Here is a 25,006-nt window from a genome sequence, read left to right on the forward strand (position 1 = left end):
AACACACAGACACAAACACAGATACACCCACTCCCACAGATCACCCCCCCACACACACGCACCCCCCACACACTACCCTCACAACCCCCACACACACCACCCCCACCCCCACCACACGCACCACCCTCACAATCCCACACACACCACCCCCACACCCACCACCCTCACAACCCCCACACACACGCACCTCCCACACACTACCCTCACACCACACCACCCCTACACCCACCACACACACCACCCTCACAATCCCACACACACCACCCCCACCCCCACCACACGCACCACCCTCACAATCCCCACACACACCACCCTCACAACCCCCACACACACCACCCTCACAATCCCACACACACCACCCCCACACCCACCACACGCACCACCCTCACAACCCCCACACACACCACCCTCACACACACCACCCTCACAACCCCCACACACACACACCCCCACACACAGCCAGACATACACACAGACACACATACCCCCCTCACACACACACACACAGAGACCCCCACACAGACAGACAGACAGACGGACGGACAGACAGACGGAGGGAGAGGCTCCAATCACGTGGCGCACGCTTTCCTCTGCAGTTCGCTGATGTCTGCGACTCTGTGCCAGGGAGCGCTGGCTCCGCTCGCTTCGCCTTTCCCTGTAGCCGAGCCTCCCTGCAGCCTGCCCGCTCCATGCTCGCTCTGATCTGCGGTGGCTCACTCTCTGTGTCTGGGGGGGGTGGCAGGTTAACCCCTTACCCCGAGCACAAACGGGAAAACCATGGAAGTTCTGCCGGTCTGCATCCTCGGTGTCTTGTCTTGGATTGTTGGCAGCGGCTTAGTGCGGGCAGATTCAATCATCCACATCGGTAAGGGGGGCGAGAATGTCCGCGTTAGCACCGCATGATGGGGGTGGGGTGGGGGGGGTGGGGGGGGTGGGGGTCTGTGAGGGGAAAACCAGGGGCCACAGCTTCCTGCCACCCCCCCCCCCCCCCCCCCCCCGCACACACACACACACACCACCCCGTTAGGATCCCGGGGCTGAAGCCACTGGCACAGTCTCCGGGGGGAGACTGGCAGCGTGGGGTGCCCCCCCCCCCCCGGGGTGTGGGGTGGGGAGGGGGGGGGGGGGGAACCGCCTTTCTGCCTGGGTACCGCCGGCAAAACCCCCAGAAACTTTCTACCTCCCAGTCAGAGCTTGCCAGCAGGTGTGAGTGTGTCTGAGTGTGTATCTGAGTGAGTGTGTATGTGTGTGTTTGTGACTCTGTGTGTCTGAGTATGTGAGTGTGTGTCTGAGTGTATGTTTGTGTCTGTGTGTGTCTCAGTGTGTGTCTGAGTGAGAGTGTATCTGTGTGTGTCTGTGAGTGTGTCTGTGAGAGTGTATTCGTGTGTCTGTGACAGTGTGTGTGTGAGTGTGTGTGTGTGTATCTGTGTGTGTCTGTGAGAGTGTATGTGTGTGTGAGTGAGTGTGTGTTTATGTGAGTGTGTGTGAGAGTGTATGTGTGAGTGAGTGTGTGTGTATGTGTGAGTGAGTGTGTGTGCCTGTGACAGTGAGTGTATATATGTGAGTGTATGTGTGTGAGTGTATGTGTGAGTGAGTATATGTGAGTGTGTGTGAGTGTATGTGTGTGAGTGAGTGTGTGACAGTGTGTGTGTGTGAGTGTATGTGTGTTTGTATGTGAGTGTGTGTGTGTGAGAGTGTGTGTGAGTGTGTGTGTGAGTGTGTGTGTGAGACTGTATGTGAGTGTGTGTGTGTGTGTGTGTGTGAGTGTGTGTGTGTGAGAGTGTGTGTGTGAGTGTGTGTGAGTGTGTGTGTATGAGTGTGTGTGTGTATGTGAGTGTGTGTGAGTGTGTGTGTGAGTGAGTGTGTGTGTGCATGTGTGTGTGCGTGTGTGTGAGTGCGTGTGTGAGCGTGTGTGTGTGTGTGTAAGTGCATGTGTGAGTGTGTGTGTGTGTGCGTGCGTGTGTGTGTGAGTGTATGCACAGCAGGAACCTCAGGCAGAACCAGCTCCGTGCTGATAGTTTAGACGGAGCAGAAATCCTGCAGCAGCGGCAGTGACCAGCCTCAGGCACAGGAGGCCCCGCTTCGAACCCGCTGCTTCTGCAACAGAAAGACTGACCGAGCGCGCCGAGCTGTAATGATCCCAAAACGCAGACACACACACACACACACACAGACACAGACACACAGACACACACACAGACATACAGAGACACACACACCCAGACACACACAGACACAGACACAGACAGACAGACACACATAGACACAGACAAACACAGACAGACATACAGAGACACACACAGGCACAGACACACATGCACACACACAGACACACACACAGACACACACACACACAGACAGACACAGACACAATTACAGACATACAGAGACACACACAGGCAGACACACACACAGGCAGACACACACACACAGGCACACACACAGACACACAGACAGAACACACACAGGCACACACACAAACACACAGACACACACACAGACACACAACAGACCCCCCACACACAGGCATGCCCACACACAGGCAAACACAGACCCACACAGACACACACATGCAAACATAGATCCACACATATAATCATACAGACATGCACACACAGACCCGCACACAGAGACGCATACAGACCCACACACACACAGACACACACACACTAACACACAGAGACACACACAGAGACCCTCTCATACAAATACGCAGAGACACATACAGACCCAAACACAAACACAGAGATGCACACACAGACCCCCCCACACACAGACACACACACAGACCCACACACAGAGACCCAAATACACAAACATAGAGACACACAGACTCACACATACACAAACATGCAGAGACACACATAGACCGACACACATACACACTCAAACATACAAAGACACACACAAACACACAGAGACACACTGTCACACAGAGACATACACATGGACCCACACACACAAATGTACAGAGATACACACACGAACCCACACACTCAAACAGAGACACAGTCACACAGAGACACATTCACAGAAACACACATAGGCACAAACAGACACAGACACACAGACAGACACACAGAGATAGATATACACACAGACAGATGGACAGACACGCAGAGAGGCACAGACAGATACACAGACACACACAAACACATATATATATATATACATACAGATAGACTGACACACAAATGCAGACATACACAGACAGACACAGACACACACGGATACACACACACACAGACACAGATATATACAAACAGGCAGCGGGCCATCGCAGTGTGCCTGGGACCCGGAGCCTTGCCTCCAGCTGCGAATAGACCCCCCCCCCTCCCCCCAGCGCTGAGTCCAATAGCCCATTCCCTGCGGCCCCTTACCCAGTGAGCGCGCCTCATTATGATACCGAACAGATCGGATCACCGTTCCCCAATTACAATTTCAATGCCTTTGACTGGGAACATGATCTGTAAGAGTGAAATGTGCAGCGCATTGGGAGAGTGTACTGGCTGAATTGCCCCTTCAGAAGGCCAGCAGATATGACGGGCCGACTGACCGCCTCCTGTCATGTAACTGTTCTGTGATTGAGTATTACACAGACCGGGACTGTACAGGAGGTTTTGCTACACAGGCCTGGACTGTACAGGACCTCGGTATGCAGCCTCTGACATTATAGAATACTCACGGAGGCTTGCTCCGTACAAGATAAAACTCCCCGGGCCGGGTTTGTGCATTACCCTGCCATGTGGGGAGGGTGGGGGAGTCTGCTGTATCTACACAGACCCGGGCTTCACACCGTCCGGAGAAACCAATTATTGTGTAAAAGGTTGCAATGGAAACAACTGCTCTGATCTGTAATTCTTTGTAATTCATTTTTGTTTGGAAGAAAAAAGTTAAATCGCCGGGACACTGTTCTATTTGTCCAATAAATATGTTGATGTCAGAGAGTTACTGAGAAGCGCTAATCCTGTATCGGTGAGGATTCTCAGTGAGGCTAAACTGGAAAAACTCAGTGTGGCTCTTCACCACAACGTCATCAACCCTGGGCCATGTGTTCTGTCCCTCTCAAAGTTAATGACAATAATCTCTCACCGGGGCACGGGTTTCAGGATCTCTTACAGTGACAATGAAGGTCACTTACAGTAACGGGCTGCTGTAACTGTGATTACTGTGACAGTGTGTATTGTTGCCTGTTCTCTCTGAGAGTACCCAATGCTGAGGTTGTTTCAGGTTCAGGAGTGGACAGCTCCCTGGTGCTGAAATGATTCGCCTGGTTCAGGTTCGGGGATGCTAACGCCTCGCTTTAATAATTTCTGCATTTTTCAGTTCATTTGTTTTAATTCTCATGAACAAAGGCTTGCAGTAAATAGGAACCTGTGCTTTCAGCTCCCCCCTTTCTCTCCCGCAGGAGCAATCTTTGAGGAAAGTGCAGCTAAGGATGATGAAGTTTTCCAACTGGCAGTCTCTGATCTCAGTCTCAATGACGACATTTTACAAAGCGAAAAAATAACATACTCCATCAAATTTGTTGAGGCGAATAACCCTTTTCAGACGGTTCAGGAAGGTAAGTGGAAACGCAAACAATGAAACTAAACTCAAAATACCATTCACCCTTCTGCCCCAGGTTCACACTCTAACCCCAGGCCTTCAAGTTGCCCTCAGCTGTAAGTTACTCGTGCTCTAGAGATGCGGGTCTCCCTGGACAAGGTGAGTGAGGAGCTGTTCCTGGAGTCTCTCGGTTCTCTCAGACAGAGCCGGTGCCCGGTGTTAGCCGGTGGTGGGCGCTGTCTGATAAGGAATGAATGGAGCTGGGAAGCGGAGGCTGCTCTGTCGAATTGTGGGACTGTTGTGGAGCCAATGCATGAGCCCGTTTTGCACCTTCCGAGATGTCCACTGCGTCAGACTCTGGCGGACTCGAACAGCGAGGTAGTTCCTGGCCAGGGCTGGAACCTGTCGCTTTCCTGTTTATCTCACATTAAACCCCCTCCTCCCGGATTCGCTGGAGAGATTGATGTGATGTTTTCAAAGCAATAACCCGGAGGAAGGGTTTTGCTGTTTATTTTTACATTCTTAAATCGAATGTAACTGCACTATAGGAATGTAATGCGATGCATTTTGACTGTTGCTTACACACGTTCCTGAGACCCGTTCCCAAGTTTCCCTAGTCCCACAGGAGCCACAAGGGTACACAAGAAAGTCACTGGCAGATAATTCTCCCCCGAATTGCCCCCTTTTTTAAACTTAATTTGTAGGGCTGCTGTGCCGCCTCGCATTGCAGCCCAGAGCAATGTGAGCACTGAAGGGGAACTGTTTTCTCAAACTTGAATCAATCATTTACCGTGTAGGATGCAGTTACCTTTGGAACAGTTTACATTTGCAGATTGCCTGGTGAATATTGACAAGCTGTACACAATGTTGGAACTATAACTGAATATAATTTCATCATCCTTTTGGCACATTTATATATTCTGTTTTGTTGAACTGCTTGGTACTATTTGAGAAGATAGTTAGTTGTGGTGTGAGTTAACAGAACCAAAAGCTTGTGGACTGCAGTTACAGGAGCAGACGTTGTTGTGTCAATCCAATGTGGTTGTTAATCACTCCCTATGAATATAGACAAGCAGTGTCCCAACATTGATAACAGTCATGTCTTTTAGCACTAACTGCAATTGGAGAGAGTTACCTGTTGCACAAGATTTGCCCACATGGAACTACTTTATCACATGGTGTTAGCTGAGGCTAGGTTTTACAAGGCAATGTATCCTACAAAATATTGCCAACCTCATATTTTAGAGAAAAGACAGTGGCCCCTGCTGTGATATTGCAGCATCTAACTGGTTGCTGGATAATTCCTGAGTTCCTACCTTAAGAAATCCTATGAGAATCTTTTCCGATATTAATCCCTCTTTGTGAGGAAATGTTTCCTGACATCATTCCTCAACCTGCTTTTTTATTTCTGGTTTGTGCCTTGGTTTTTATTTAATGCTGCTATTATATTTTAATTTCTACTTATATTCCTGTTGTGTCTGTTTCTTATCAGTGAAGTGAAAAATTGTACTTGTTTTGATAACTGACTGCACACGTATTGCAATGTGTCTGAAATGGCAGTGATACATTGTGACAAGGAACACTTCCCACCAGACCCCATGCCATGTCATGGGCTCAGGCTGGAGTTGTCTCTGAGTGACCTTATCAATATATTTACCTGTGAGTGACCTAATCAGTTTAATGGACAATTGACTAATGGACAATATTGATGGTTTTGAATTCAGTATGAATTTTAATTCAAATGACACTTGAACTTAGGTGTATACCAGTCCAAGAGAATGGACAAGCCCAGATTTAGAAAACATCATGATGAAACTTTAGGAACAGATTCTTTCCCCAGATAGTTCAACTGAAAAAGATAACAATGAGCAGTTGCTGATTGGAGAGAACCTTATTTGAAGCATGCTTGGTTCATTGGGATCCCATAACATATGTCTAATGCAGGAATATAACATCATTGGGAACAGTCTGGTGAGGTCTTTCCTAGTCAACACTATCACCAGGATGTTCTTGATTGTTAAACAAATGCACAATTTCACCTACAATTTCAGTTCCTGCACTGTGTTCCTGAACAGTAAAATTGGTTAATGTAATATTTTATATAATTGTCAATGTAATTTTTATAAACCATTTATTGTTACTATAAGAAGCAGAAGCAGAATGAGTAACCTGCTTCTTCACTGGACAGGGAATGGCAGGTGAGTATTTGTAATCAGGAAAGCTAGGAATATGGACAAATAGAATTTGAGGAGCCCTCTTGTTTGTTTGAACAGACAGTTCTTACTTACTTAGCTTAGTGGGAATATTGCAGTGGCATCTCTGACCAAAGGAACTGATATAATTCAGAATTAACTATACACCTTCCAACAGTGAGATTTATTCATTCATTTCTGTTGTGTATTTTATTTACAGAAAAGGTTTGAGAATAAATTTGCACTAACAGGTTTTTTCTTAGAATGTTGTCAACTTTCACATGATAATTAAACAATCCAAAGAAACAATTTTGTTCATCTTTTTCCAGCAGCTTTTTATAGTCTTCATGTTTTCATGCAATGTTTAACATCTGATCCCTGGTTCCAGTAATTAAGTAATGACCAGAGTGAATCTTTGCATTCAATTTGGTTGCACATCAGCTGAAGTGAAAACAGCAATTTTGAACCTGAACAGTATTTGCACTTGTTTTGTAAAATGGGTACAAGAAGCAGATATGTTTCTGTGTTGCATTGCCTGTATTTGCTGAAATCAACCACCTCTTCAGAATGGCAGCTCTAATTAGATTCTGCCTACATTTCTCAAGGTTCCAAACATTAATGCATATTCACACAAAATGTTAATTTCTCCAATGCCTCCATAGCTATAATCCTTATATACAGAACGCTGCTCTTCTTGCACACATATCCATGACCAGGGTCTTCAATGACTCTTGTTCTTCAAGCATATCAGATTTAAATATCTTATTCTTAAATTCCTCCAGGCTATTGTTCCACCTTCTTCATCGATCTCCTTCTGCTCTCATTCCCAACTCAGATATCAGTTCCTCTTTCACTCATTCACTCCTCCATTTACCATTTGTATCAGAATCTATAGTTGTTACATCTCCACGTTTCTGTTTCCCAGTTCCAATCTTACTACTTTTTGCTCTGTCCTCCAAAGCATATCTTTTTCACTTTCCTTTAATCCCGGCCTCTAATACGTTGCTTACCTATTACACACTTTCCCAGTGCTGATCCTGTAAAGCACAGTGGGATGCTTTGTTCTGTGAAAGGTTCTTTATAAATGAAAGATATTATTGTCAACTGTGTTTGAAGAATAGCTTCCTATTAAATGCTGTGGATCTCACCTCATTGTTTTGTCTGATAGGTAGTGGTGATTACAATATAATATCCAGTGGACAATATTGGCTGTGTCTAATGGATTCAGTTGAAGGCAGCAGAATGACGTTTCTGCGGTATTCTTATTGCATTCTGGATGCTGCATTATTTAATGTCACATAAAAGAAGTGATTAAGCAGCTGTTGAAATCACTTGCGTTGGCTGCTTGGACATGGTCAGGACTAGGCAGGCAATCATTAAGCTTTCACATTTCGTCATATTTGTCTTTTACAAGTAAAACCATAGGCCAATAGCCTTAATACATCCAGCACATCATAGAGAGTGTCTGCCTACATACAAAATACATCTCAGAATATATTATTCTTTGTAAGAAGTTCAAATTCATGTTTTTGGTGTCATGGAGATTTTTCCTGTCATTATAAGGAGTAAAAGGATTAATTTTATAGTAAGTTGGTGTTATAGAAAATAACATTTCATCTATAATAAAAATTCTGCTCTCCCAAGTATTTGAAATATATGACACTGTGAAATTACATATAAATCTGACCCTAACTCAATTCAGTAACTTTGACACCCTGACTTATCTTGAATATGTAACAATCTGTCTTAGAAGCTCCTAAAACCTTTCGAGAGAAAGAATTCCAGATTTCCCAAACTTTTCTGTGAAGAAGGTGCCTTGATTCATCTCCTAAATGGCGTAGCTCCAGCTGTAACATTATGCTCTTGATTCTTAATTTTCCTGACAGACGAGATAATTTTAGGCCTAACTTCAATGTATTTGTTGCCTTGGAGATACACTGAGATAATATGCCAGTTGCTATTTGGGCTTTAAAATGTCTCCTCTCTTGCCTCAGTTCAGACTCTGTCTCTCTGTAACTACTGTACTCTCAAGTTTGAATTGATTGCACAGTGAAAGCAGAGAGCAGAGACACAAACACAAAATAATTGAACACTTTGTTTACTTCCCCCTTGTAAAGTGAAAGGTGCTGTATCAAATTAAATCATCCTAAACAATAAACAATAAATAGACTGAGTCATTACTTAGAGTTCAAGTTGTTGATTTGCTCTAAATTCAGAGATAATCTTTGAGATATGAAGATCTCTGTTGACGGCACTGAGATTGGCCAACTTGAGGTTGTGGTTCTGTGTTATCAGATGAGCGTGTGCCGTTGAATGCATGAGGGACTTGACCTCAGAGCTGTCCCAATGCAAACCATTATAGGTGGACAGAGGTCAATGGCCAGGTATTGAGATGGTTAACAATGCAGTCAGTGCTTGATGATCAATACTAAAAGTGAACTTTCTACTACAGATGTATATCTACGAAAACTCATTAGTGTCAATGCAGACTATTGCTTCCTGGTTTCCAGTAGAGCATTTGTGCTTGTATCCTGACAACAGGTGTAAGCGTAATGATTAGGTCTTTGTCTCTTTAGTGTCCTGTACAGCTCTGTGCATTTCCTGACTCATTTGTTAAGTTGCATGTTTCTGCAAGTGAGTTGAGATGCATGACAACTGCCAGAAATGCATTTTGCCTGTAATGTGTGAAACAGTTTGCTGTGATATTGTCCATTCCCGTTGTCCATCTTTGCACAGTTGTTTTAGAAAAGGCCCCATGATCTCTATGTGCTGAAGATCAAGCTGTGATAAAAACTGGTTGTACTGATAAATGATGTAGACTGTTTCACGTTAGGTGGGATTGAAAGCATATGAATAACTTTGTCATTGTCATGCTCAGTTTTCAGACCAACTGCAGTTACTCTGTACATGCAGAAATTCATCTCATTACTGTCAATGTGCATTTTTCTGTGTTGAGCATCAAATTACATTGTCTGAGTTGAGTGAGCACCACTGATAATCCCTGACCATGTTCTATTTCATTCCTTCCATGGACAACACATTGTCAAGTAGGTTGAAAATCCCCTAAACATCTGACAAGGTAGAAAACTGATCTTTAGGAACACTGTGTGTATGGAACATTGTCTACAGTGAGTACTGTAGTACTGAAACCTATCTTTCTAAGGAACCAACGATATGGTGTTTGCTCCATTAGTAGTATCTGGAGATTACTTTGTCAACATGTCAAGCTTCTTGGAGACTAGAGTTATGAAATAATATTGACAGTGTTTGGATCACAGGAAATAGATACTTTTGTGGAATAAACTGACCTTAAGGCAGTCAACAAAGAGTAGTTTAAAATCACTATTTTTGCATCTTGCAATTATATCAATTAATTCACTCAATGATAACATCTACTTCAGTCATTTCAAATTCTTTAACATGTCAACATGGATTGCAAATAGGAATTATCTCAAATTTTGTGAAACTGGTGGAATTGATGTGTTGACATGGTTATCCCTTAATTTTCTCAATTTGAGCAAATAAAGAAGGATATGTGTGTACAATATATTTTCGAACATGTCAATGATGGCATCATAATAGAATCCCTCCACAGAATCCTTATAGAATCCTTGAGTTTTAAAATTTGAACCCAAGCCTATCAAGGTTTACCATCGTTAGGCTTCTGCCTTTGGCTACATAGAACACGATCCTGTCTAGGATTACATTTTTTGTAACACTGAGAACTACAGTCATTCCCAAAACTGGAATAATTGAGACATTGAAAAGCTCTGTCTCTGGAATTAGAATAAGCTATGAAAAATAATTATGGTAGAGTTTGTCATTCAACAAGAACGTTGATAAAAAGCGATTTTGAGATACCTGTAATCTTGACTGAATATTCTTTAAAATGACTTGGTGCTTTCTCATCCAGGATGGCATAAACATGACATGGGCCATGTTCAGGAACAGAGTCCTACATATGGCAAAGTGATGAAGTTCCCTTCTCAGACTTGCTGGCTTTTAAATGATGGTTTGACTTTAAGAATGAGCTATGTTTTCTTGCGAGCTTGATGTGGCATTGTGAACTGATTTGAGCTTGGCCTTGTGTCTAAGATTATTAGACTATGATGGGTCATGTGACTCCTGCTGTCTCTTTATCTGTAGTTCTTGCACTCGAATCATTGTCTTGAATCATTGGTTGGCCAATCATTGTCTTGAATCTGAGAGAGCATTTCTGTGTAACCTCTTTCAATTGAACATGACAGACTTAATTTGGACTGTGAAGGTTGTGGCTTTTCCCACTGTTAAATCATTGTCCTCCATGAAGAGCTGTTCTGCAGGTCATGAAATTCAAGTCTTTTCTATGAATTGGTCATGAATTAATTTGTTGTTGGTGTGTGAAATTTATACGCCGAAGCTCATTGCTACAGCAGTGCCCTGTGTTGATTTACAGGCTCACAGTATCTTGGTCAATCATCAGACTTTTCTTTGGCCTGAGTTATTTGTCAAAAGCAATTACTGCTGTATGAAACATTTATATCCCGTTGAGCTGTTAAAGTATTCACTGGCCTTCTACTGCAGAAAAATGAAAGTGCATTGCTTCCTTGTGGGGCGTTGCTACATCTGGAACTGTCTATTCCCGTGGTGCACAAGTGCACATTGTACTCCAAAATCCATTGATCTCATGGAATGGGTGGATCCTGCTTTTTTGCCAATATTTGCCAATATTGTAATCCCATTAATGTTGAGGAGCTATACAGACATAGAGCAGCAGGCGTTGTCCTCACATACCCACCCCTCTGAAATGGATCATGCTAAGGATTCCACAAGGATGAAGAATGACATTGCTTGTGATTATGAAGGTCTAAGCTGCTGGCTGATGCAATTGGGCAAATGCATTGTGTGAAATTTCTTTTTCCATTCTGTTAATGATGACATCAATGCATTTCACAATATTTCTGTGGTCTGTAGTAACACAGGTGGTCATTGGAAAAATGCTATTAATAGTGGGAACATAATTATCCGTTTGAAATGTTATAGACTAGGCCAAACTAATCAAAACATTCTTAAGCAGGCAGCCCAGACAATAACTTTGCAATTTGTTTTGGTAAGTTAGCTCGATTGACTGCCATGTTTTACAACTGACAAAAAAAATTCACAAAATTACACAATGTAACATAAAGAACAGAATAAAGAACCTCTACGAAATTCAGTGTATCCAAACTATACTTAATTACGCTGTTCCAAATATACACAACAGTCCCAATAAGGAAACCCCTTAAAAACAGTAAAAATGGAAGAAATGCTTACAGGTTGACGTTAGAAGGGCAGGAAGAGAGAGAGCCTATTTCCACACAGCTGAACTCCTAACTAGTTCTGGACAGAACTGTTCAGCTAGAGAGCTGACAACTTCCCTTTCATTATACAGGTCACTTCTAAACATGACCACTTTGGCCTGAAGTCTCATCTGTTTACATATAAACCAAAGGCCTCTCGACATCCTTTCCATCTCTATACCAAACCAGTCACCTCAGAGTTTTATGAGCCTCTGAAAAAAAGCAAGGATGCAATATTCTTGAGAAAAGGAACAGTTTTTAGTAAAAAAGGACCAGCTTTGTGACAGAAAGATCTGAAAATGAAACAATAGTAAACAATCCATCTGCTGCCTCTCTCTTCAGGCTCGTTCAAACTATCCACCTCACCCAGAGTGTGGATAAACCATTTCCTGCTGTGCCCACATCTGCCTCATTCCCCCACCCCCTCCGCCACCCCCCCAGTATTGTTCAAATGCTTCTCCATCAGCACAGTCTGATCCTCCACCAATACAACCATGAAAGTATGCTTCCAATTATATTTCAACACCTTGCCTTTTCCTAGCAATATATTACTGCGGATGCTGGAATCTGCTGAAAACAACAAATGCTGGAGATCACAGTGGGTCACACTGCATCCATGAGAGAGCAAGCTAACATTTCAAGTCTTGATGACTCTTCATCAGAGCCTTTCCTAGGATGTTTCTGCCACCAACCAGCCCCTCTCGTAGATTATGCCCCAATAATAACTTCACCAGGTCCAAGACAGAAATGAATAGGTTTCTCAAAACTAATCACATCAAAGGATATTGAGTTTGCATGTGAAGGTAGTATGGAGGGAGATAATTAGGCATGATTTAACTGAATGCCATAGCCAGTTCAATGGGCTGAATGGCCTACTTCTACTCCAACTTCTTTTGCCAAGTTTTGTCCAGAGTCTGCCAGGTCATAAAGGAAGAGATGAATATAGATATTTTCTGATCAACTTGATCAGAGATGTTATTACACACCTCTTGAGCAGCTGGGACTTGATCCAGGCCTCCTGCCACTGCATCCAAGAGTCTTCAAGGAATGAATGTAAAATCAAATATGGCATTGAAGAGACCACTGACTCTTCATATCGCTCCAATTAGAGGCACCTGAAGGAGTGATCTTCATTTTTTAAGTCGAATTAAACCTGCCTCATTTTAAATGGTTTCTCTGGCCAGGCTTTTATGCTTAAGGAATCTACAGTGTGAAAACTATTAAAAATTTATAGTACAATAACACAGTAATAACATTTAACTAAATAATTAAGACACGTTTAATACCCCAAAAACTGTTCCCAACAATGACAGTAATGAATTAATAATGCTTTAGCATAGTTGTAAATATAGCCTTTTAACATTCAGAATATTTGGCAATGTTGAATTGTTAATTGATGCTAGTCATTAATTATGGAATAATTTATACCAAGACCCACACCCAGCTTGTAAACACCCCAAATCTCACTGTGCTCTTGTACTATCCCAATTCATACCACAACCTCATGCTAAGCAACAATGTCTGGTGCTCTTCCTATGTTCTGTATTAGATTAGATTCCCTACAGTGTGGAAACAGGCCATTTGGCCCAACAAGTTCACACCTACCCTCCAAAGAGTAACCCACCCAGACCCATTCCCTTACATTTACCCCTTCACCTAACACTACAGGCAATTTAGCACGGCCAATTCACCTCACCTGCACATCTTTGGATTGTGGAAGGAAACCGGAGCACCCGGAGGAAACCCATGCGGACACAGGGAGAATGTACAAATGCCACACAGACAGTCATCTGAGGTTGGAATCGAACCCAGATCCCTGGCACTGTGAGGCAGCAGTGTTAACCACTGAGCCACCATGCCACTATGATATCCAAAGGTGGCGAAAGTGAGGACTGCAGATGCTGGAGATTAGAGTCACGAGTGTGGTGCTGGAAGAGCACAGCAGATCAGGCAGCATGCAATGCTTTCCTGATGAAAGGAGTTTGCTTGAAAGATCGATTCTCCTGCTCTTCGGGTGCTGCCTGACCTGCTCTGCTTTGCCAGCAACACACTCTCGACTCTGATACCAAAGGTGTCAACTCTGGCTCAAGAGATAACGTGCTTGTCTCTGAGTCATAAAGTTCTGGGTCTATGACTAAATTTAAGGCTTGAGTATATAAAGCAAAGCTGATACTGTAGGGTGGTACCAAGAATGTGCTGCATTGTCAAAGGTGCCTTCTTTGAATAAAATGTTAAAATGATGGTCCATCTGCTTACTTGGATTTAGTTTGATTTATTATTGTCACGTGAATTGAGATACAGTGTAAGGTATTGTTTTGTGTGCTATCCAGGCAAGCATTAGTACATCAGAGTAATAGAACAGAACGCTGAATACAGTGTTACAGCTACAGAGAGGGTGCAGAGAAAGATCAACTCTAATATATGAGGGCTCTGTTCATAAGTCTGGTAACAGCAGGGAAGAAGCTATTCTTGAACCTGTTGATGCGTGTTTTCAAACGTATGTATTTCCTGCCCAATGGAAGAGGGCGGGAAGAGAGTATAAGGTAGTCGGGGTAGGAGGTGTCTTTGCTGATGTTGGCTGCTTTCCCAAGTCAGCAGGAAGCGTAGACAGAGTCAGTGGAAGGAAGGCTGGTTTTCGTGATAGACCGGGCTGCATTTACAACCCTCTGTAATTTCTTGCAGTCTTGGCCAGAGCAGTTGCTATACCAGGCTGTGATACAACTGGACAGGGGATGCTTTCTGGTACATCTATGAAAATTGTTAACAGTTATTATGGACATGCCAAATTTCCTTAGCTTTCTGAGGACATAGAGGCATTGGTATGCTTTCTTGATGTTGATGGACCAGGAGAGATTATTGGTAATATTTACTTACAGGAACTTGAAGCTTGACTATCTCCACCTCAGCACCTTGCAAGGACAGGGGCATATCTTCTACTCTGCTTCCTGAAGGAGATGACTAGCTTCTTCCTCTTGCTGACATTGAGGGAGAGGTTGTTGGCTGGGAATAAAGAAGGGTAGGAAGTTCTCCCCATTGTTCTGTCCTATATTTATCCCTCAATCAACACCACAAAGACAAATTGCCCGGTCATTATCAGATTATATCTGTGGGAGTTTGCAGTATATGTATTGGCTACCATGTTTCCTATATTTCAACAGTAGCTACACTTCAACACTACATCTAGTTACGTAGCACTTTGATACATCCAGTTGTTGTGAAAAGTGCTATGTAAGTGCAAGTCTTTCATCATGGAAAAGATAATACCTCATATTCAACATATACAGGGCTTACTGGCAGCCAATGGGTGGGGACGTGACTGGCAGCCATTGGCTGGAGGAATCACTGACAGCCAGTGGGTGGGGGGCGTGACTGGCAGCCAATGTGTGGAGGAATCACTGACAGCCAATGGCTGGAGAATCACTGACAGCCAATGGGTGGGGATGTGACTGGCAGCCAATGTAAACGGTGTAAAGCTATTGGTCACCAGTAACACAGAGTGAAGTTGCGTCCAGTATTGGTCTCTTTCTGGAGTAGGGTATGCTAGGAATAGGTATGGTGTTCAATGCTGTTCTCATAGTGGTAGAGTACAGATGTGATTGAAAAGATCTGGGTACCATTAAAGGATGATGTAGTTAACCATGTTTTATAGCATTCTCACCTCTCCAATGAGTACACAGTCAGCATGGGCCATATGCATAATAGCTCGTGCATCACTCTCAGCTGCAGGGAACAGTATTTATCTCCCTAAATTATACTATCTGCTACAATGAGTATATCCTGTTTAATTCTTCCTATTTGAATGGAACCCATACCAGATAGCTGTTGTCAGTTTGTTATCATCCCTGCAGTCATCCACACAGGTTGTAAGACCCCAAGGCTTTTGGACAATTACAGGGGTTGAGGCATTGCCAAAACTCCCCTGCCCTCTGGATTTTCATTCCTGCTTCATTTATAGTCACACCCTCCTATCCCACAGGTCAAATCTAAAGCACTGAAATGAAAGGGTGTGACTGCCTCGTGGAATTAAGTGTTCAGGCTCAGTTGTTCCCCTGATCTTTCCCTGCTGCATTGCAGTGCACAGCAGGACTCCACCTCATCCAGCCACAATAAAAACTCTCAAACTGCAACAATTTAATGCAAGATGTAGTTACTGTATTGTGGATCAAACTGGTGTCCACCTACTCCTCCAGCTCATAACATCCCCTGCCCTGCCATCTTTAAATAAGAAAGTTGTGAAGTATTGTTTAACATCTATTTTTAGGTATAACTTCTAGTTTAATTGTTTAAGCTCAAAATTTATTGCAGACCTGAATTTGGACTGATGCCCTCGTGACAAATACCTCCAACCACCAACTATCAGGTCTCATAGTCTCTGTATCCCTCTCTTAGACTGGTTTTGTGAAAAGCCAAGTACAGCACCTGGAATCACAGAACCATTGTATGAGACAAAACAGAGGATGACCTTTGGCCCATCAAGTCTGTACTGTCAAAAATAGACTCCTCCCTACACTAATCCCACTTCCCTGCTCTAGGCCCATAGTCTCTTCCTACACTGCATTGAATTCTCTTCCTGATTAATTTTCAGCTTTCCTCAACTCCCTCAATGACAGTATGGAAACCAGCAAAGAGAACCATCCTTTGCATCGACCTCCTCGAGAGCCGCTGGGTAGCTGGTGGGAGAACCCCTTTGTGATCAGCTGGGACATTGCTGTGTGTGTTCCACAAACCCAGAGAAATGCCTCTCTTCAAATTGACAGGAACAAGATCCTTCCTCAGATATTCTCATCTTGGGCATTTCCCCATATGATATCATTCTCTGTCAGAGGTGATCAAATAAATTGGGTGGAATTGTGAAGAGTAGGGCATACAGAATCTGGCCATTTGCTGTACTGTTTATTCTCCACACAAGTTTCCTCTCATTCAGTGTATTCCCTCCTTTACACTCATATTCTCATTTTATCTCATTTTGAAAATAACTGAGCTTTTTATTTATAGCACTTCCTTTGTTACAGAGTTTATAGCTTAGATTAGATTAGATTAGATTACAGTGTGGAAACAGGCCCTTCGGCCCAATAAGTTCACACCGACCCGCCGAAGCGAAATCCACCCATACCCCTACAATTTACCCCTTACTTAACACTACGGGCAATTTTAGTATGGCCAATTCATCTGACCCTGCACATTTTTTTTGGATGGTGGGAGGAAACCGGAGCTCCCGGAGGAAACCCACACAGACATGGGGAGAACGTGCAAACTCCACACAGTCAGTCGCCTGAGGCGGGAATTGAACCCGGGTCTCTGGCGCTGTGAGGCAGCAGTGCTAACCACCGTGCCACTGTGCCGCCCAGCTTGGAGACCAGAACTCTGCCACATATACATCCAAACCAAGGTCTTGTACTCATTTAACATCATGTAACTACTTTTGAGTTCTATGCCTCAAAATTAATTTCTGTGCTTTATTAGAATGTTTAAATACTTAACTGACCTGCAGTGGTATTTGCAATGATTTACTCACTTGTTTTTATGTATCCCTTTGCTCTTCTACCCTTTTCAATTTTGTTTCTCTTGCGATGTAGCTGAGGTTTCTGTTCGGTAATTACCTCGTAGTTATGTATGAAAATCAATTTGTCACTTCACTGCCCAGTCTGCAATGTTTTCTAATGAGGGGCTACAAAAGAGGCCTGAGATTATTTAGGATTGGGAGTTATATTTCTCATTCATTTGCTGGGTCCAAGCGATTGACTTAGAGCTTTTGCCCTTTCATCACTTATTTACTTTAAGCCAAATGTACTGAGTTCCTTTTTGAATTTACGAACACTTTCCACTAAGCTCTCTATTGCACAAGTTCAACATGTATAAAGAGCCTGTTGCAATGAAGTTTGTCTCTTTTTTTCTCTATCATCCTGCCCTCAGCTTTCTGAAGGAGCATATTACACTCTCACCCATAGCAAGAAGTAGATGTTTTGTCCACGTTCATGCATCATACAAATGTTCTAATCTGTTTACTATTGGGAAATTCTCACCATGAAAGTTTCACATTTCTACCATGAGCATATTGCATTGTTCAAATCATTCATTAACAGAGAATACAGTGAAAAATATCCCCCTGTGGGGATATCCTGTACTATAACAAGCTTTCTCTTGGTTTATAAAGACAATCACATTTACAAAGAAGCTATTGGGTTCTCACCAATATATCCTTTCACCGCAATGGCCAAAACCTAAAGAACTCAAGTGGCTCAGTGGTTAGCATTGCTGCCTCACAGATCTAGGAACTGGAATTTGATTCCAACCTTGAGTTGCTGGCTGTGTATGTAGTTCTCCTCATGTCTACATGGATTTCCTTTGGTGTTCTCATTTCCTCCTGCAGTCTAAAGATTTGCACGTTAGGTAGATTGACCACAGTAAAATGCAATGGGGAAAGGGTGAGGGATTGGATCTGGGTGGGATGCTGTTTGGAGGGTCAGTGCACACTTGATGGGTCAAATGGCCTTTTTCTGCAGTGTAGGGATTTTGTGATTCTAACTATACTTTTCCCCCAAACATTTTCAGACTCCCAGTGGATGATTCAGACTTTGAATCTTGGCATTCTAGCTGAACTTGTTTTCTCCTTTGGAAGGGAGAGACTATCTCTGAGATTGAGTGTTAGGTATCTCTAACTTTGCTTTAGGTATTGAATGGTTTGAAGGCCATGCCAATGGTTATGTTAGTGCCAGGAGGAGCCTAAGGCTATGATGTGTTCGCTTCAGTCATTCTGTGGGAGTTAAACCACAAATTCAAAATCACCAGTGTGTGTTTGCAAAGAATATTCTTCACAGAAAATTCTGTTTGATCATTAGAAATTCTTCAGAATTCCGAAATACCTCTGGAACAAAAGAATATTGATGTAGCTTGGGCAGCTGTGTCTTCTCCCAGAGGTACCAGCAACTAAAAATTTACATTGTATTAATAAATCTGTTTGAATATCTGAGGACAGTAGTATGGGTTTTGTGAAGATACTGTCTATATTCTGAATTTTGATAATTTGGTGCAGTGCCAGTTTAGACTTACTGCCCCTTTGGAGAATCCATTGAGAACCTATTTGAGAAATGAATGAGCCAGAATCATTACGCGTGTCTGATTTTTCTTTTAATGCTGTCGTTCAAAATCTGGGTTTGTCTCCCAGTTTTCTCCCCTTTGTTAATTGGTGCTTTTGATGTTAGAAGCTCTTTAGCATTTTGGCCAAATAATGTCTTGATTCATGATGGTGACTTGCAAGGTATTCAAATATGAATGGTGATAAATCAGAGCTGGCCCTATCTTCATCTTATCCAAATGCATCATCCAAGGGTCCCATACTTAGTTTAGTTATTCTCTTTCTATGAATCCATAGAAGATGTTGCTATTTATTTTTATATTTCTTGCCGATTTACATTTGTAATTAATTTTCTTCATTTTGATTATTTTGTTTAGCCATCAGCTGCTGGTTTCTAAAAAGTCCAAATCCTCTGGCCGAACATTGGTATTTGCCACCTTGTACACCTGAGTTTTTGAGTGGATACCCTCCTTAGCCACCTTTGTTAACCATGGGTGGTTCATCCTTCTCATCAAGTCTTCCATTTTGACCAGAATAAGTTTTTGCTATTATCTATGTAAGTGTCTGGCACTGATCCTCCCCAAAATCTATTTTCCCCGCCTACTTGAGACAAATCTTTTTGTCATTGTCCTTATTTAATTTGAGGACACTAGTTTGAGATCTGAGTTGCTCTCCCACAAAGCGAATTTGAAATTCTACTATCTTGTGATTATTACCCACAGGGGATCCTTAACTACAAGATCTATTATTAATCCTAAAATTACTACATCTGTAATGGCCTGTACTTGGTATGTTCTGCATACCAATGTCTGATGCACTCTACAAATTCATCTCTCATGTTACCCTTGACTATCTGAGTTGGTGTGCAGATTTAAACCACTCATGATGATTGCATTTGCATTGCAGAGCTGTATTTGCAGGTACATTCTATTCTGTTCAAAATTCACATAATCTGTAGGCAGTCAATGTTTTTTATAATTCATTTAATATTTTATAAATTCCTACTTTGGAAGTAGAGCCAGTCTGACTCAAGGTTGGGATACAGACAGACTTTAACCTCACACCTTTCATACATTGTCTGAGCTGAAATGTCACCTGTTTTAAATAATACCTTAATTATCTCAGGAATGTGACTTGAAAGAAGTACTGGGATTTACATATTAATGAATTGAAACTGTAACCCATTCTAAAAGATGAAAGACTTAACAATAATCTAGGTTTTTTTTCAATATATCATTTCAGTGTATGACGCTATGATCTTTTGCTATAAATTCTGTGTCCTATGATCCTACTTCACCAGTTACCTGATGAAGGAGCAGCGCTTCAAAAGCTAGTGCTTACAAATAACCCTATTGGACTATAACCTGGTGTCATATGATTTTTAACTTTGTCCACCCCAATCCAACACCAGTACCTCCACATCATGACAATTTTAATGTCCTTCTTATATACCTCCATTATTTCCTGATTTTTACCTTGTTCTGCGATAAGGAAACTCCTCAGGAGCCAATAGAGGATTCCCACTAATGACTTCTTTCTTTTTGCTATTATTGATTTCCATCCAAACTGATTCCAAATCACGACCTACTGTATTTATATCACTACTTACCATGACACTGATGCCTTCTTTCATTAACAATCCTACCCCACCTCCTTTTCCTTTTTGTTGTTCTTTCAGAATATTGAATTCTATTGGATATTGAGTTCCCCGTCTTGGTCACCTTGGAACCATGTCTCTGTAATTGTTATCAAGTTTCATTCATCTATTTCTATTTGTGCCATCTCTCTTGTTCCAAATGGTGCATGTATTAAAATAAAGGGCTTTAAGCTTTGCATTTTTACAATCATTACTGACTCAGGTTCTAGTTTCTGCAGCACTCTTCTCAGTAGAGTTTCAATATCTCCCTGACACACTTTGATCATTGTTCAGCTCTTCACTACCATGAACGTCTGTGCTCTCATTTCTTTTAAACTTCCAGTCAATAGAACCCTCCCCCCCCCATCTAACTGATTTGAAATCCTTTCTACATCTGTAGTTATATGTTTCACCAGAACACTGGTCCCAGAATGGTTCAAATGAAGCCTGCTCCAACAGAATAGCTCTCTTTTTCCCCAGTGCTGGTGCCCCATGAATTGGAAGCCATTTCCCTCACACTTGTCTTTGTGCCATATATTTACACCTCTAATCTCATTTACTCAATGTCAATTTCCACATGGCTTGGATAGTAACCCTGAGATTATTATCTTTGTGGTTCTGTTTTTGAATCTAGGCCCAACTGTATGTAATTCGTGAACACATGCTCTTTCCTAGGCCTATTCATGTAATTGGTACCTACATGGAACACCTACGGTCTCCTTGCTATAGGACAGGTGTTGTGAAACTTGAAAGGGTTCAGAAAACGTTTTCAAGGATGTTGCCAGGGTTGGATGATTTGAGCTATAGGGAGAGGATGTACAGGCTGGGGCTGTTTTTCCTGGAGCGACGGAGGCTGAGGGGTGACCTTATAGAGGTTTAAAAATCATGAGGGGCATGAGGGGCATGGATAGGATAAATAGACAAAGTCTTTTCCCTGGGGTAGGGGAGTTCAGAACTGGAGGACATAGGTTGAAGGTGAGAGGGAAAGATATAAAAGGGACCAAAGGGGCAACTCATGCAGAGGGTGGTGTGTGTATGGAATGAGCTGTTAATCTGGAGACCCAGCTGATGTTCTGGGAATTGTGGTTTGAAACGCACCACAGCAGATGGTGGAATTTGAATTCAATAAAATTCTGGAACTAAGAGTCTAATGGTGACCATGAATCCATTGCTGATTGTTAGAAAAACCCATCTGGTTCACTAATGTCCTTTAGGGAAGCAAACTGCCGTTCTTACCTGGTCTGGCCTCCATGTGACTCTAGACCCACAGCAATGTGGTTGACTCCTAACCACCCTCTGGGCAATTAGGGCTGGAAATGTGTTGCTGGAAAAGCGCAGCAGGTCAGGCAGCATCCAGGGAACAGGAGAATCGACGTTTCGGGCATAAGGCCTGAAGAAGGGCTTATGCCCGAAACGTCGATTCTCCTGTTCCCTGGATGCTGCCTGACCTGCTGCGCTTTTCCAGCAACACATTTCCAGCTCTGATCTCCAGCATCTGCAGACCTCACTTTCTCCTCTGGGCAATTAGGGACAGGCAACAAATGCTGGCCTGCCTAGTGATTCCCTCATCCTGTTAATGAACAGAATAGACATTATTCTGCATAAAATAGTATGTTAATACTACATTTCTGTTTTCTCCCCCCTCGGCCCTCACTTCAGTAATGCTCTGGACCATGGTGCTGTGGTCAGTTTGCTCATTCTCCCCGCAGTTGATGCCCTCACCCACACCCATAGCAACAAGAACTATGTTCCTATTGGTTAAGTACACTGTCTACAGCTCCTCTACAGCTAAATTCTGGATCCCAGTAAGTGACTCTCTCACAGTGACAACCCCCTGTTTATGATCACAGACCAAATAGAATGGAATTATTCGAAATATAATGTCCAGTCGAGTGTGTTTGGTGGTACATTGTTTTGAAAGAAGTGAAGCAGGTTTTTTTCTGTCGGGGGCAGAAAGTTGACTTGTTAAGTAAACAGTTAGTGAGGTTAACTGAACATTAACCTCATTGCAATTCGTGTTATCAATTAGGACCATGGCTTTGTTAAGGTGCTATTAGACAATATCTCATGGCAAGGATAAATATAATCTTCATATGTACTAGTGTTAGAGGATGAGAATAGTTCAGTGCCTATTTGGGTTAGGGTTAGTCAGACAGCCTACTCTTATTAAGATAAAAAAATTAGTAACAAATCCTGTAATAATTTGGGAAGCAGAATAAACATCTGTAATACAGGAGAAGGAGTTGTCAGACACTGACCTAAGTTGCTCTAACACTGCCACTGTTCTGAGTGCACATAAGCAATTCCTTTATGAAAGTGGACACTGGAATTCATAATGGGTAAAGCTAACACAGTAACCTGTCTAATCATAACAATAGGCAGTAAGAGCTTGTTGACTGAATGTGTATATGGATATAGAGTATATATATTCATGATACAATATGGATTGGATAAAATTGAATTTCATTATGGGAACAATATTTTGATGTGTAATGAGCAGTATATTATTCTGGAAAAGTAGTACAGTTTTGTTTCACTCATCGCATCTTTAAAGGCCACAATCACTGATTGCAGAAAGCAAACACAGCGTGAAGTCAACAAGAGTTTAATTGCAACATCTTGGGGGAATTTGGCAGAACAGCTTTTAAGTTCTCATTTGCAAATCAGAATCAAAAAGGCTTTCTTTAACTTATTATTATACTGTTAACATTTACTCTGAACTGGAATGTGTACTTTCAAAATGTATTAAAGGAATACATTCATAGTTAAAGGTAGATATATTGAAAGATAGATAAAAAGAAAAAGATATCTATAAATTTAACTCTGAGAGAAAAGCAGAAATTGCTGTTAATATATTGCCTACATTTAAAGAAAAGACTTGAGTTAATGTTCAAAAGACGATCTCTTCCATTAAAACTTTCTTAAGTAGAAAATGTTAACTTATAGAGCAAACAGAACAGATACACACATTCACAATTAAGGATTATATAATTGGACAGAAAGCAATGCTTTTTTTGTTTAACAGTCCTGTCAATTATATATTAATATCTATGTAAGTTAAGAGACTAAATACTGGATGATTATGGGAGTGTGATTAGATTTAACTATCTGGTGAAAGCTGTATAAAGGGCACTTTGCTGAGTCACTATGAGTTGAGGCCTTGTCGCAGGAGAAGAACATTACGAGCAGTTTAATTGCATTGCGGGAAGGACCGTTTCTTCTGTAATTGTGTGTTACATTGTCTTTCCCAACTAAATTAACTCGTACTTCGATGAATTGGATCTCTAAATGTAGCAATTTGTGAAGCAATCAATAGTCTTTTTATTGTAACAATAAGAGATAAGAAAACCAGGTATTGCTTTTGTGAACGAGGGATGTTACATGGAATGATAATTATTTAGCAGCTAAATTGAAACCCAAAGCTCTCTATGGCAAGAACAGATTGCCAGTCGATAATATGTTCATCTGTGCTTAAATTGAATATCAATGTTGTTAATTAAAAATTATAGATCTCTGAGTGTGCTATAGGATATTGCAGTAAAAGACATAATGGGCAGGGTGCAGCTATGTCCTCAGACTCTTGCCTCTCACTCAGAAGGTTATGGGTTCAGTACTCCTGATAAAGACCTTAATGGTGAGTGACCAGGGGTTTCTATCACTCAGTAGATGGGACTTACTCTCCAGTCAGATGGAGAGGGTGAAGAGATTGACAGTGTTATCCAGGCTGCTCCCACCTTCAGGATGAGACAAAATGATCTGTTTTCCTGGTGACATAAAAATTGATGCTATTCAAAGAGGAACTAGGAGTCTAATACATCACTTCAAAAGCATTGTCAAAACAGATGATCTGGTCATGTGTTCGTGCTGTTTGTGCAACCCTGCTCTGCACAAATTGGCTACATTTCAGCAGTGAGTACAACAAAACAGAAATAGCTGGAAAAACCCAGCAGGTCAGGCAGCATCTGTGGAGAGAATGCAGGGTTGACATTTGGGGTCCAAGGACCCTTCCTGAGAACCACAACTACGTTGGCAGTGAAAACCTATGGAACATGATGGGGTTGTGAAAACCACTGAAACTTTCTCTTTAACATTCTCCCTTTTACCCAAATTAAATTCCATTATGAAGTTCCTTTCACGTGAGCATCAGCATTCACGCAACCTGTAGTTCGGCACAGAATCTCACTTTGTCCTGGTATGTGATTGCTGCTTCATGTTTGTAACAGCCTGACACAGTCAT

At 42.2% G+C, this 25,006-nt stretch overlaps 1 protein-coding gene across 3 annotated transcripts in view; it reads left to right on the plus strand.

The window, feature by feature from the left end:
* Positions 1-610: 610 nt before the first annotated feature.
* Positions 611-25,006, plus strand: part of LOC122541732 (glutamate receptor ionotropic, delta-1-like) — an 849,209-nt gene continuing 824,813 nt past the window's right edge. For all 3 annotated transcript variants that reach the window (XM_087982611.1, XM_087982612.1, XM_087982613.1), the window contains exons 1-2: positions 611-865; positions 4,409-4,564. In XM_087982611.1, the coding sequence (XP_087838737.1) occupies positions 778-865; positions 4,409-4,564 (244 nt within the window). In that variant the 5' untranslated portion in view covers positions 611-777. The remainder of the gene's footprint in view (positions 866-4,408; positions 4,565-25,006) is intronic.

Source organism: Chiloscyllium plagiosum, unplaced genomic scaffold, assembly GCF_037043375.1.
Source record: "Chiloscyllium plagiosum isolate Xiang-an unplaced genomic scaffold, Cpla_swu_hap1 HiC_scaffold_43, whole genome shotgun sequence".
Classification (NCBI taxonomy): domain Eukaryota; kingdom Metazoa; phylum Chordata; class Chondrichthyes; order Orectolobiformes; family Hemiscylliidae; genus Chiloscyllium; species Chiloscyllium plagiosum.